Source organism: Lutjanus erythropterus, chromosome 19, assembly GCF_056507025.1.
Source record: "Lutjanus erythropterus isolate fLutEry1 chromosome 19, fLutEry1.hap2, whole genome shotgun sequence".
NCBI lineage: Eukaryota > Metazoa > Chordata > Actinopteri > Lutjaniformes > Lutjanidae > Lutjanus > Lutjanus erythropterus.
This window is the reverse complement of record NC_139335.1, coordinates 20,586,126-20,598,625: the sequence shown is the minus strand read 5'-3', so window position 1 is coordinate 20,598,625 and position 12,500 is coordinate 20,586,126. Positions and strand designations below refer to the sequence as shown.

At 42.0% G+C, this 12,500-nt stretch overlaps 1 protein-coding gene across 1 annotated transcript in view; it reads right to left on the bottom strand.

Annotated features, from left to right (window-relative positions):
• LOC146309728 (microtubule-associated serine/threonine-protein kinase 1-like) overlaps nucleotides 1-5,325 on the bottom strand; it is a 28,909-nt gene extending 23,584 nt beyond the window's left edge. Inside the window, exons 1-3 of the mRNA XM_084744192.1 lie at nucleotides 5,300-5,325; nucleotides 2,575-2,669; nucleotides 988-1,066 (exon numbers count right to left, since the gene is read on the bottom strand). Of these exons, the coding sequence (XP_084600318.1) occupies nucleotides 988-1,066; nucleotides 2,575-2,669; nucleotides 5,300-5,325 (200 nt within the window). The remainder of the gene's footprint in view (nucleotides 1-987; nucleotides 1,067-2,574; nucleotides 2,670-5,299) is intronic.
• Between the last annotated feature and the right edge of the window lie 7,175 nt (nucleotides 5,326-12,500).

Genomic DNA, 12,500 nt, shown 5'->3' with positions numbered 1-12,500 from the left:
AGAGGAGAGCACAGAAGACTCATTCATTGTGTGTCTGTATGCCTCGATCGCACTAGTGACAGGCAGGCAGACGGATTTGATAAATGAGGACAAAGGATTTACCGGAGCACCAGGCTCCCTGAGCCATCTGACTGAGGAGAGACAGAGGTATAAAACAGCCTAATTGGCCTTTTTCACATACATCTCTGCCTATAGAACACGAGAGTCTTGTCATTGTTGCCGCATCCTACAAGCCTGTCCATTGTTTTATACCAGAAAAGTCACAAGAGCATCAGTGAACTACAGACCAACTCATAAGGAAATACTTAAGTAGCTGAGGGCAGAGTTTTTTTCCTTACAGCATCCTATGGAAATCCATATGGGGGTTTTCTGAGACTCATTTTTTCCTAAGGCTCCCTGAGATGAGCCCAAGTGGTTTTATGTAACGTGGCTTTGTGCACGAGGGAACTCTCATGTTGAAACAGGTAAGGGTCTTTCACAAATCCGACAAAGTTCAAATAACACTGTTGTCTGAAATATCATTGTATGCTATAACATTAATATTTTGTTTAATTGGAATTAAGGGGGCCTCGCTCAAATAACGAAACAGCCCCAGACCACAAGGTTATGGGTATATTGGTAATTATTAAGTAACCTGATGTAGAAAAAAGTAAGAACAAACAGATGCACACAGTCTCTGTGAATGTAATGGCTTGGCCCTGTCACACTTGAGTCAGCCTGTTACACTGCGAGAACCTGCGAGTGCTGCGGGAGACTCCCTGCTCCCCAGGATGTGCGAGACCTCGCACAACAACAGATCCACACCTAGTCCGCTCTCTGATTCTCGCTTGTTCTCTCCCCTCCCCTCCCTTTGTCTCATGCTGACTTGACTCCTGTCTGTCTGTCCCCTCGTCTGTCTCACTTTCTGTCCCTCTCACATGTCTGGCACAAAAAAGAAGCGACAATAAACGTGTAATCACAGTATATGTAGAGATGTAAAGCAGTGACCTTCTGGAGGAGGCAAACGAGAAGTGTGCAGGGTTGCTGGGAGAGAAGTTTCGTGGGCTGTCCAGAGGGCTGCTTCCTGCTGGAACACAAAGACATGCACAGATGGTGAGACTCAGGAGAGGGAGACACAAAGGTGGGGAAAGAAGATGTGATCAAATGACCACACGAGTACAAGGCACACTTTAAACCGTCTAACTATGGTTTCCTCCTCTTCCATGTGAAGTGTAGCCCTAAAGCTGACTTGATTGTCTGATTATGTGGTTCAAAATGACAATGTGGCTATTCATAATCATTGTTCGGGGTCTGGGGGGATAAAATGGTTTGAAATTGATTCAGATATTTTTTCCAAAACATAAAGGCCTATCATTGATTTTTAGACTGATGAATGCTTTGTAGCTTTTTATTTATCCAGCCCTGTTCTGTGGACAGTAATGTGGATGTTTTGATTAATGGACTGCGAGGTTTGGATGGGGGCTTTTTCATACGTAAATAAATCAGGCCAGCTAATTTAAGGGAGCAAACCAAGCCAAGAGTATGTGCAATATACACAACCCCTTTGCATCCACAGTCTTGGGGCTCAAGGAGTATGTGGCACCCAACATCAGAGCGCAAAGGTCCTGGTAATTTCCAAAACCAGGCCAAATGAATACTTTAAACCAACAAACGAGAAGCGGCTTCTTAAAGGTCAACACAGATGTAAATCTGTCTGCATGGAGCTGTTTTTTATCTAGCAACATTCAGTTAAAGCTACTACAAAGAGTTTTTAACTGGTCATGAAAATGTCTTTATTATTAATGCCTCTGCATGAACAACATAAGCAAACAAGACTATTAGAAAGAAGATTGGCTACCAGGTCAGGTTCAGAGTGAGTAATATCTTAGACAGTTAAAAGGAAGAAGGAGGAGATTGTTATTTAGAAAATCTTTTCTTTAAACGTCATATTTTGTAGTTATGGCGGAGAAAACACTACCGCTTTTGGCCACAGGGGCCTCCAGAATCAACAGAATATGAAAGTTCCTTTTAGCAGCTTTAACTAATGATACCACTCTCCTGTCTGTACGCTAAATATGATGCTACACCAGCAGCTGATTAGCTTAGCTTACCACAAATAAAATGGGGAAACAGTTGGATAAAAACTGAAGTGCAAAAGTGACAATTTAGCATTTTACAGAGACTGTGCTGTACTATTTCTTGGCCAGCTGCTGACTGTAGCTTAACTGTTAGTGTACAGACATAAGAGTATCATATCTGAATTTCAGCAAAAAAGTGAGCAGCTAATTCCCCAAAAGTCCTCCAATCTTCACATCACATGTCATAAGAACAAACAACAGTAATGTAGCAGAAGGTAGTGTTTTTGGCAAGTTATATGAGAACAATTTGTGGAAAAGTCTCGACTCGGTCAGTCCTCCCTACTGACACTTTGTCACACTTCTCCCCAGAAAACAGCACCCATCTCTGGCAGTAGGAGCCACAGAGACTCCAATCCAATATGTTGCATTCTAAGTGAATAATAAAGTTAGTCCCTCTGCCACCAACAAATAAACAAGACAAGGTCACAGCTGAGGTGTAATGTGCAACTATACATACCAAGGTGTCCAGGGAGGGGAAGAGGGGAGTGTGGGCGAGGCAGCGTGGGAGACGTGGTGGTCAGGATCAGACTTTTCCTGTTGCTTGTACGACAACTACAGAGAGAAAAGAGAGAGATACACGTGAACATAAGAGGATTACTTATTTTTGCAATTACAGCGTCGACAGTTGCGTACTGTGTCTCTGTTGTTGCTATGGATGAACGTGTGCATACTGTGGCTACATGTATAGGTGCAGAAGCGGCAGACACGTGCAGATGCGTGGATCACTGCAGGAGCACAACAGCGATAAGGAGAATTCAATTTCCTCAGTCATCCATCCCTGTCTGCCTCCTTTCAGCCAAGATAAGAAATGAGGAGGGAGAGAGAGTGGAACAAGATGAGACAGTGGCTAAGTTAGAGAGAATAGTATCAACAAGAAGGGGAGAAAATAATGGATGGAGATTGTGAAAATGTTCCCAGAAAAGAAATATGGCATCCACTTTTCCTCTTGAGGCCTCAGTTCATTATGTTTTGGGTGCTTAAAAGCAGTCATTAGCACACTAAGTCACCTTAAATCTGCCTATGGACTCCACACACATTCCTATACCACATAATATTGTTGTATCTAAATCACACACCATCAGGTAGTAAACTGAGCAAGCTTTTGTATTTAAAGGAGCAATATGTAACAATTGCACATCCCAAAATTACTCCTGCAGTCCAAATAGTGAGTTGGAGCGAGTTGTTTCTCTCCAACCTCTCCTCCCCAGACTTGAGAAAGCTCAGGCAGGTTCACTGCAAGAGTGCAAGACGAGCACAACATCGTAATTTGACAATAAAAAGTGCTGATGAATCCTATACTGTAAGCTGATCAGCTGTTAATAACTGTCTGTCAATGTAAAGTTAAGCCCGTTATCCTGAAAACAAAAGCACTGCTCTGAAAATACACATGCTGGAGTTGCAGTTCAGGGACTTATTATCTGCTAGACTCCATTAACATAATGCTTTGGTTTCCAAGGTAGTGAGGGGAATAAATAAATGCAAATTTAAAAAAAAAACAACTGGGAACAAAGACAAGAGAACAAACAAAATGCAAACAGCGTCTCATCTTCACTGTCAGATGAAGTGAATGGTTGGTTCCCCCTCTCTCTACTTTCAGCCCCCATCACATGGGTTCACATGTGAGCGGGATGCGCCTCCTCTGTGCACACAAACACACACACACACACACACACACACACACACACACACACACACACACACACACACACACAATCACACGTTCATTGACACTTGCAGCGTAGAGACGTGAGCTGACTGAGATGGGATCAACACAGCAAGCTGAGGATGCAAAGAGGCAAAGACACTGTGAGACAGGTGCAGAGGGAGACTGTTTTATAGAAATACCTCCAACACTACAGCGTGTTCTACTTCACATCTGGATGTGAATAATTTATTCACTGATTGATTTCCTGTCTGATCCCACAAGGAATGTTGCTCATGCTGGTTTAAGTCTGAACTGAAAAAACATTACAAACTGAGGACACTGCAGCTTCACTTGTACAAATCTCTCTTCGTCAATCCCACGCTGTTCCCTTGGATGTGGATGGACTCACACTGTTTGTGGCTATGTGTTAACACCTGCCATCATTACTTGCTGGAGCCATGTTGACAAGCTGTCAACCAGGAGATCTCAGATATCATACATTTTCATTCCTGCATTGCAGGGGGTGTAGCACAAAGCATCTGTGTAAATGTCACAAATATGTGACCTTCCAGTGACCTTCACTTTGTTAATTTAAAGCTACAACAAGGAGTTTTTAACTGGCAACAAAACCATCTCAACTTAATTCTGACACCTCTACACGACCTGCAAACGAGACCGTCGGCAAGAATATATTCTAGTTATTCTTAATGCCTGCCACAGGCAAAATTAGGTTGTGGGTGTAGTGGGAAGAGGCCCACATGGAAATAAAGTTGGTTTGAAGTGTTGGTCAAAGCAAATTAAAAAGCTATTGATAAAAATCTGAAAAGCTCTCTTGGTCATTCTGCACTTTTAAGACAGCCCCTAACTTCAGTTTATCAGTTCCCCTCTGCTGTCAAGTGCTGGTGCAAGATCATAAAAAAAATCGGATCATGAATAACACCAGAAAAATAACATGAGTGCAACATCAGTGAAGCTTTATCCTGCACTCAGCAAACAAATCTGGTGAAAACTGATGAAGGTTATTGAGGTTGAAGCTCCCTGCATATCTGAATAATGAAAGTAATACCATCTGCTACTCAGTGGTTTTAGGCTTTAGCCGATTTGTTTACACAAATCACACTGTACAGACAACATCACCTGGATTACTATTTATACTGAACCAAGAGAGATTTTTTCCTTTTTTGCGATCCTTCCATCACTGGGTGTGTTTGCGTTAAGAACACATAATCGGTTCATATACAAATCATGTATGTACGTTGTTAACAGCCCCACTGCATTGTCTTTTAGCTGAGCAGAGAAAATAAAAAGAGCTCCTATCCCATCAAGAGACATATCACAACTGATTGGCAGTTGGATTATTACCAGCGGCCAATCAGGCCTGGCCTTTTCAGCCGCTCTCCTGCCCATCTGATACACCACTGATAATGCTTGTGACTGTGCAATTTAATTTAACTTCATATTACCACCTAGAATATCACAATAAGGTCACAAAATTGAGCCAATGCATCTGTCTGTTTTCATGATTCTAACCACACACAGGTTCTCCTGATCGATCAGATCCATAGCTACCTTTATGGATATTGATCACATATGCCAATAGGTTGGATTTAACAAGCAGGTCCAATAAACTGCTATTGTGCCATTTCACACGTTCTCAACTGGATCAATTATAACTCATTGTTCTATAACCTTAAAGCTTTCGCTCTGGTGCTACAGTAATCTCACACCCTGCACTACAGCCCTACACTTGAACCTAGAACCCTACATAAAGGGTTATACCTAGAATCATCCGTGAAAGGTTTCACCCAGAACACCCTAAAGACCCTTTTCCACCAAATTAGCTCTGGTTCTTGAACCATTTCCGTTCAAGATCCTTCGAATCTTGGTGCTGTCTAATGAACCTGCTCATGTTTCCACCAGTTCTAGTGGAACCATTGTAATATCGGCTGCTGATCAACAGAGGGTGTTGCACAATGCACAGCAACGGGTAGAATATGACACACACACACTCTGGTTCCTGAGGAAAACCTGCCATTGTTTGGTTCCAGCTGGGAACCAACTTTACGGGTTCTAATTTGGCTTAATTTTGGTTGAAATGCTCAGAATGGTTCAAATGTAGGAGCAGGAACCGAAATGGGGTCAGTTCCATGTTGGCGGAAAAGGCCTATGTGAAAGGTTCTGCAAAGAACCCTTCTATAGTGGAATGGTTCTAACCCTCTCTGGTGGTTCTGTCCAGAACTTTTTCCATCTTCTAGGGGTGTTAACAAGAACCCACTTAGCATGTTCTACCCTTTAATATTCCAAGGGTTTTATCTAAAACCCAACGTGGGGGTTCCACTGAGACCCTTTTTACATTACAAGGGTTTTTATCTACAACCCACTCAGGGGGTTCTATTGAGGCACAAAGAACCCTTGACAAAGGAGTTCTTCAAGGATTTCAGCAATCTCTGAAGAACTCTTCTTCCAGAAAGGTTCTTCATATGAAAAGGGTTCTTAATAAATGGAAATAATGGTTGCGCACATCCACAAAAATTAATGCTACACATACATGAATGCGACCCTCAATGCAAATGCATGGATAAAAAGTATATCTCCAGTCTTAACCTTACAAAGAACCCTTGATGAACCCATTCTTCAAAAAAGGGTTCTCCAGAAGTAAGTGGCTCTGAGCAGAACCTCAGCCCTCCAGGAAGAACCATTTCAGAACTCTTATTTCTAAGAGTGCAGTTATGCCAGTCATCTCAGTGAGTGCATGTGCACATACTGTACGTGTGTGTTCAACAAAGGTCACTGACTTTCATTGCTTCAGTAATTGTGTCTTCAGAGTAAAGAGAAAGACTGAGAGAGAGAAACTAATCTGAGCAGCAGGACTATTCTTGGTTAATGGATTCTCTTTGCTGCAGGAAATCAATGGATGCTGGCTATAAACACACCAAAACACACTGTGTTCGGCCATGACTTTGCCCTCTACAGCTTGTGAATAAAACTCTGTCGGTATTCGGTGCTATTTGTAAAACATGTAGACACATATCTGCCGTGTATTTACTTTACACGTCCAGCAAGTACAACATGCAGCTGCTGATGAAAAAGTCCAAATTTGAGAGCGATGCCTGGGGCCTGTTTCTTGCTCGATGGTCATTCAAGATCAAGAGAGTGGCGGGAGGGGAGGGAGAGATGCACTCCACTGCACTCAGTAAATCTGGATTCTACTGGCTGTTGCCGAGGGCTGGAGAGAGGGATGGAGGTGTGGAGGAAGAGGAGGGAGATGTGCAGAGAGATAGAGGAGCGCAGGCTGCTACGATCATGACAGGAAAGCAAAGTGAGGCAAAGCAAATGTTCAAGGAAACGTGGCAACTGCAAATTCACCAGAACCAAACTTGGAAAAAAAATTAGAAAAACAAGAATTACACTCTTAAAAAAGTTAAGTGCCAAATAGAACCATACAAGCTTCTTCATCTTGTCCCAATAGGAGAACCCTTAGCACCCTAAAGGTGCTATCAAGAACCCGCCTAGGGGGTTCTAACAGGAATATTTTAATATTCCAAGGGTTCTACCAGCCAAGACGGTTCTACTGAGAACCTTTTGATATTCCAAGGGTTTTTATCAAGAAAACACTCATGGGGTCCTACTGAACCCACCCAGGAGGTTCTACTGAGAACATTTTTGTATTCCAAGGGTTTTATCTAGAACCCACCCCGGAGGTCCTATACTGAGAACATTTTTAGATTCAAAGGTTTTATCTAGAACCCACCTGGGAGGTTCTCCCAAGAATCCTTTTATATTATGGTACAAAGAACCCTTCCAGCAATCCTTGAAGAACTTCTTCCAAAAAAGGTTCTTAGTGGAACCCTTAGTCTAACAAAGCACCCTTGATGAACCCTTACTTCAAAATAGTGTTCTTCAGAAGCAAATGTGGGTAGAACCTCAGCGCTTCAGGAGGAACCCTTCTGGAACCCTTATTTCTGAGAGCGTAGAGATGCAGGTTGAACGCGCTCTCAGTGGTGCTCATCACCCACACAGGCGCAAGGTAAACATGACCCAGTTTTTTTCACAATTTACACACACACACACACACACACACACACACACACACACACACACACACATAAGTATATTCAAGCTGCACACACGACAGAATGCACAAACAAAGCACTCGGGGGAATGTTGTTGAATATTGTTCACTGTAAGCTTGAGCAGATGACAGAGAGGAGACAAAGCCAGACAAACAGGAGCCTTCATCCTCTGCATGTTCATACTCCTCCCTCTACTTAACAGCAGGGGGACCATTAATATTGATCGAACCGAACCGCCCATTCATATGAAACCACGCGAATGTATGTGAGACACAAAGTCAAACAGAAGATCTGAGGAATGGAGGAGGAGGAAGAGGAGGGACCAGAGCAAAAAAACGAGACAGATAAGACAGAGAAAGTAAGACTGAAAGCAAGAGCACTTCAAAGAGAAGAAGAGGAGGGAGGCGGAGGCAGTGGGGGAGGAAAGAACTGCTGATGAGGAGTTGGGGAAGACTGGTGTGTTTACCTCTGCAACATTCGGACAGCAGTGAACGGATGAGACTTGGCCGGAGAAGAGATAACAGTGGTGAATAACTCACTGATGTGTTGGTGGAGAAGATGAAAGGGACGTTTCGGGGAAGGAGGAGAAACTGATGCAAAAACAAAAACTATCAAATATTATGTCATCTCAGTTTTTTGTTAAAAACCTACACTCATTTTTCTTTTATTGTAAACACGTCGGAAAGTTTTAGGACAACATGAAAAGACTGGAGCAAAAAGCAGAGGAAATTTAGTTAGCGTCTACAACCCTGGAGGGAACAGGAGAGGAGGGAGCCGTGGTCACATGATGGCTTGTTGCTATGCAGCATGCGGCAAGGAGGCTCCTGATAACACCGACCGGGGACCACAGCGAAGGAGAAATATTGCTCAATAGAGATGTCATTCAAGTTCACTGTCGGAGGCAAAGGGAGGGAGATGATTTTATAATAGTGACACAATGTGAAATGTCAAAGGGATCACCTGGCATCAGGTAAAGGGAACTAGCAGTAGGGTAAAAGAACGCATCAGGCCACTGGTAGCGTGACATTAAATAAATCAGATGTCACAGGTTTCATCCAAGCAACAATAATCTATACTATCCATCCCTAAAATGACTAAAACAAAAAAACAACCACAGTATGAGACTAAACCGATCAATAGGGTTTTGTTTTTTTTAAGTGGAAGTGTCTGCAGTAGAGAAGGAGGAGGAAGTGAACCATGAACTCAACACAAAAACAATAACCATCAAGTAAAGAAAGAAACAGGAGAGCCAACATGGTGTACAAACAAACAACTGAACCAAATGACAGGTTCTGACAAAAGAGCACAGTCAGTATGAGGGCACTGAGAGGGAAACAAAACAACGTATGAGCTTACAGTTGTGCTGTAGGTAGTTTTAAGATGTGCACAAGCTGAGCAGATATTACAACATCTGGGAGAGGATCTCATGATATACATATATAATATATGCAGTGGCGGACAGAGTACTGAAAAGCAGTACTCAAGTACAAATAATTATTAGTATTTAGTATTAGTTAGTTAGTTTTTAACCATTGATGTTTAATGCATTATCAATAGCAGACATTCAATCAAAGAGGCTGAAAATGTTAACAGTCGAACAATCATTAATAACTTATATGATACAAAACATGTTTTTTTCCCTTTGCTTTCTTATTCTTTCTTTTTCATTTTCATTTTTTCTATTTTGTTTTTGTTTGCTTTTCTCTCATTGTAAGTTTCAGTTTCCTTATTCAACAAATGGCTCCAGCAGACAGAACAAAGTCGAATGAGGTGCAATTACTGCCATTTCTAGACTATAGGTTAAAATTTCATGGGTACCATTTTGAGTGGTTAAATTCTCAGCGCCGATTAATTGATTACTCATTAATCATTAACATCCTTACTCCAAACCTCTAGGTTTTCATCTGTTCGTTCTGGTTTTCATTGGCTGACTTGTGATCAGATCACCTTATTGGCTACTACGGTCCAGATGAAAGTTTTGGATATAAATTCAACTTGTACTTATGATTTTGAAAGTAACTAAGTAGATTACATGGTGAAATGAATACTTCTATAAAAGTAAAAGTACAGACTTCTACTAACTAATAGTACAAGTAACTACTTAATCACAGTAACTTTAGTATTTGTAATTAATTACTTCCACCCCTGAATATATGTAGGAAAAGGAGTAAAAGGAAAGGTTTCATGTTTATATAGGCTATATTTATAACAGTAGCACTTTTACAGGCCCCTAATGGTAAGAAGGTGCTAGTTAGAAAGTAACTTATTTGAAATTTCTTTGAACATACCCCCAAATTACCCTAACATTAAAGAGTATTGCCTTAGAAAAGTACCACCCTCCAAAGTTTCTAATCCAAAATTTGAAAGTCCTGTCGTGCCTAGTAAACATTCGTACTGACAATTACATAAAACAGAGAAACTCCCCACAACCCAGGGCATGCTTGGTATTTTTATTCACGATTAATTTAATGTTTAATGGATTAAGCAATTAATCAAAAAAAGTTGCAGCAGCTCCACGTCACATTAAATTAAGTTAACAGAGTGGTGTATTTACGGGGAACAGATGTATTGATTCCTACCGGCCTGTCCAAGTGTCTTTAAGTAAATAAATCTAACAACATTGTCCGGCAGGTCACATGAGCAGCAGTAAAAGGCAAGGACAGAAGCTTAAAATGGTCATGGTGAGGGCCTGAGGCACAGCACTGTCCTCACTCAGCTCTATCACATCTGCACTCAGCTGCAACAAGCATTGTGTTAAATGTCAAAATCATCGCCTGGACTAATGCGCAATGGCCAGGAGAAAAATCTAACACGCACTTTCTTTCACCTCTTTCCTTCCCAGGTTCCTCAGCTCTTTGGGCTCCCAAACATCCCTGACAGCACTTCAAAGCCACTCAGCTGGGATCAAACACCCTATTTTCTTGTTTCTTTTTTCTGTAATAGGCTCAAATCTTCTGACTCGGTCTAGGGATCTACACAGCAGCTGACAGTAGCAATATCTATCAAGCACAGGTAAATTTAGTGCTGTTGAGAAGCCTGTGTCTCCTCAAAAGTGTTTTCCTGTAAGAGACGCCCTGACAGGGAGAGTGGAGGAGAAGGAGGATCAAAGAGAATAAGAGTCCCATTACTCTAAGAGGAGAGGGGAAAGACAGGGCGTTTTACTGAACTCAGGAGCTAATGGGAGATGTAGCACCTACTGTATAAGCCTGTGTATTGAGCCCCGCGCTCCTCTGGGGGAAAGCTGCAGCACTTAGAAGGAGAGGCTCTACGGACTGACTCAGGTGTCCTGGCCTCCCACTGACCTCATTTTGTTTGCCGTAATTGGTTAAGTGAAGTGAAATGGCTGATTTAGTAGAGGAGGAGCGTTTGTGAGCAGAGGACGTGGTTACGCCTGTGTGTGTGCGTGTTGGTGTGTTGTGTGCGTGAGAGCTGTGTGACAAAGCTGCTTATCATTATGTCTGTGTGTGTGCTGTGTGCCCCACAGTACACCTGAGCCAATGCACCTGAGGGAAACACAACAAATATTTCATCTCTCCAATTATTACATCCACAGTATATACAAGTCACTCCCCTCTTCTATCTTGCATCCAGCCAACTGGCAGTTTGCAAATTCCCGCTCCCCTCAGTCACTGTTTGCTACATCTGTCAAGATTTCCATTTTCATGCAACACATAACGCATTTTACAATGATAATGATGTCAGATCACCATCCAAATTCTTTGTAAATTAGGGATTGTGTCTAAAAGGGAACCCTAGATTGGCGCAACTCTCGCAAGATTATAACTAGGGCTGCACAATTTGGTGAAAAAGTCATTTTTTGTCACTTTTCACAAGCAGAAAAATACAGAAAAAATGAATGAAACAAAGGAAGAGGAAACAGACCAAACATAAAGAAAAACAGAGAGGAAGGCAGTCAAATCTAGTCTGCGTTACTTGCATGCTCACGTAACCTTAGTGAGCTGGTCCCTAATGGAAGAGCAGACACAGATATCACCCCAGGGCCCTGCACTCTATCTCAGTCCTCCTTTCACCTCTTGCACAACCATCCTCTTTTTCCACCTCCTCCACTTTCATTATCTTAATCACTCGTTCCCTTGTTATTTTCTCTTTCCTAGATGTGACTAGAGGTAAATGTTTGAAACTATCTTGAACTTAATGTAAACACAGCAGTCATTTTAGGTATTTAGCTCACTCTCACTCATCCGGCATGATTCTTATAAAAAGTGAGTTTGAGCCCCCCTGTAGAACTGTAGCGAAGACTTTACTTTGCATTATTTCCATCTGTCTGCCTGTCTGTCTGGGCGCAGGTGTGCCATAGCGAGAATCTCCGCTGTAATAGAAGCTGGTTTAATCCCTGATCAGCAGGGAAGAATGAAGTCACCCTGAGAGACTCAGCATGACATGCATTACTGCCGCCGCCAGAGAGGAAACCCCCGGTGCTTGAATGTCAACTTAAATTTTCAGGCGGTTGACATCAGAGTGATTAAAATGATCAATTATAAGCACAATGGAAAGCATTGCTCATATTTTTATTTAATAAACTTGATAATGCAGCATTATATGTGTATATACAATTGATCCCTGCAGGAAAATTCTCTTTTTAGTTGCAGTTGCACATGAAAACTTTAGCTGGGTGAAAATGTCCCCTCGAATAAATAATCCCCG